Source organism: Limulus polyphemus, unplaced genomic scaffold (genome assembly GCF_000517525.1).
Source record: "Limulus polyphemus unplaced genomic scaffold, Limulus_polyphemus-2.1.2 Scaffold497, whole genome shotgun sequence".
NCBI classification, from domain to species: Eukaryota; Metazoa; Arthropoda; class Merostomata; order Xiphosura; family Limulidae; genus Limulus; species Limulus polyphemus.
This window is the reverse complement of record NW_013666107.1, coordinates 398,499-399,950: the sequence shown is the minus strand read 5'-3', so window position 1 is coordinate 399,950 and position 1,452 is coordinate 398,499. Positions and strand designations below refer to the sequence as shown.

At 30.5% G+C, this 1,452-nt stretch overlaps 1 protein-coding gene across 1 annotated transcript in view; it reads right to left on the bottom strand.

Moving 5' to 3' along the window:
• The window catches only part of LOC106458654, a 177,897-nt gene that overhangs the window by 7,233 nt on the left and 169,212 nt on the right, over nt 1-1,452 (bottom strand). Inside the window, exon 13 of the mRNA XM_013918182.2 lies at nt 1,093-1,218. Coding sequence (XP_013773636.2) covers nt 1,093-1,218 — 126 coding nt within the window. The remainder of the gene's footprint in view (nt 1-1,092; nt 1,219-1,452) is intronic.

The following is a 1,452-nucleotide window of genomic DNA, read 5'->3' as shown; positions in this document are numbered from 1 at the left end:
AGTGTCACTCCACGTTTCTAGAAATATCTTGTTCCTTCGTGAATGCCGTAGCATTTACTAGATATAGGGTGGTCACGGCATGACGTGACAATGTGTGTGTAGGTAGTGAGTAATTGATTTGCAGTAAGAGAGTATTGTTGAAGTTCGTTATAGTGTTTGTTTTAGCGCGAATGTTGAAATCAAGTATATCGTAAAGTTATATTCAGAAAGAATAAACCAGTTTTATTAAGTAAGGACTTGTGTCGCTAAAGTTTCGTCGGAACGAAGTTACGGAAAGTTAATTAACAAACGGAGACGTAACTAACAATACGTTTTCATCTTTTCTTGCAAGTTATGGTGAAATAGATCATATTAAGGTCAGGTCAACCCTGTTGTAATAAAAGATGGTTGATTAGTGACATTTGTTCTCAAATAAGACTTGGACAGTTGGAATAACTGAAAACAGTAATAACCAGAAACACTGATTTCAACTACACTGAAAAAACTTGAATTAATCTAAAGTAATAAGGATAAGTCAAAATGGCAATATTTCAATTACTGGGATAGTTGCAATAATCTAAAACAGTGATAACCAGAAACTCTAATTTTAATCGGTTGATTATTTTTGTGACATTAATTGGTTTAATCATAATTTCAATTAATCAATTATTTTACATGACACTAATCAACGCAATGATACACACAGTTAATGAATTATATCAATTAATCAAGTTGCAATCAGCTGGATTTTTTATATATTTACACAGGAAAACTCTGTAAGGAAAATAACAAACTTGCATGAAAAGGATATAGCAACATAATATGAATCATCAGATGATTAAAGTATTAGACAAAAAAATAAAGCAAACAAACTATCATTACGATACAGGAGGAGAATTTAAAAAGATATTCAAGAAATTGTAATGACCAAATGCATTGGTAATACCCAGTGTTAAACTTAACAATAATCAAGTTTCTAATAAAAGGAAAAAAAAAGAAAATTCAAACTCCACATTTTTACAAAATGGCAGTTTTTACTTCTCTCATAAAGAAAACAAGATTAACAAAACTTCTAAATAACCTATCCAACCAAATATATGAAACTTGACTAACCTTTTTGCAATAGACTAGTAAGTGGTCAAAAAGGAAGATTGTGTGTTCACGAGACCACCCAGATGAAGCCCTGATTATGTCACCAGAGTGAATTAAAACAGAACTGGAATCTAATATATCTGGACCCTTTAAAAATAAATATTGACATAATTAGTCAGGTCCATACCATAACATCAACCATTTAATTAGCTTACAATCAAAATTATAGAGAAAATTTAACAAATGGTGTAGCATGTAATAGATTCTCCAAGTTACACATAAACAGATAATGACAATTAGTTTTAATTACTTTAATAATGACTGAATAGTTCTGTACAATAGTTCTTGCAACTAATTTCTCTCTCTCTCTCTCTCTCTCTA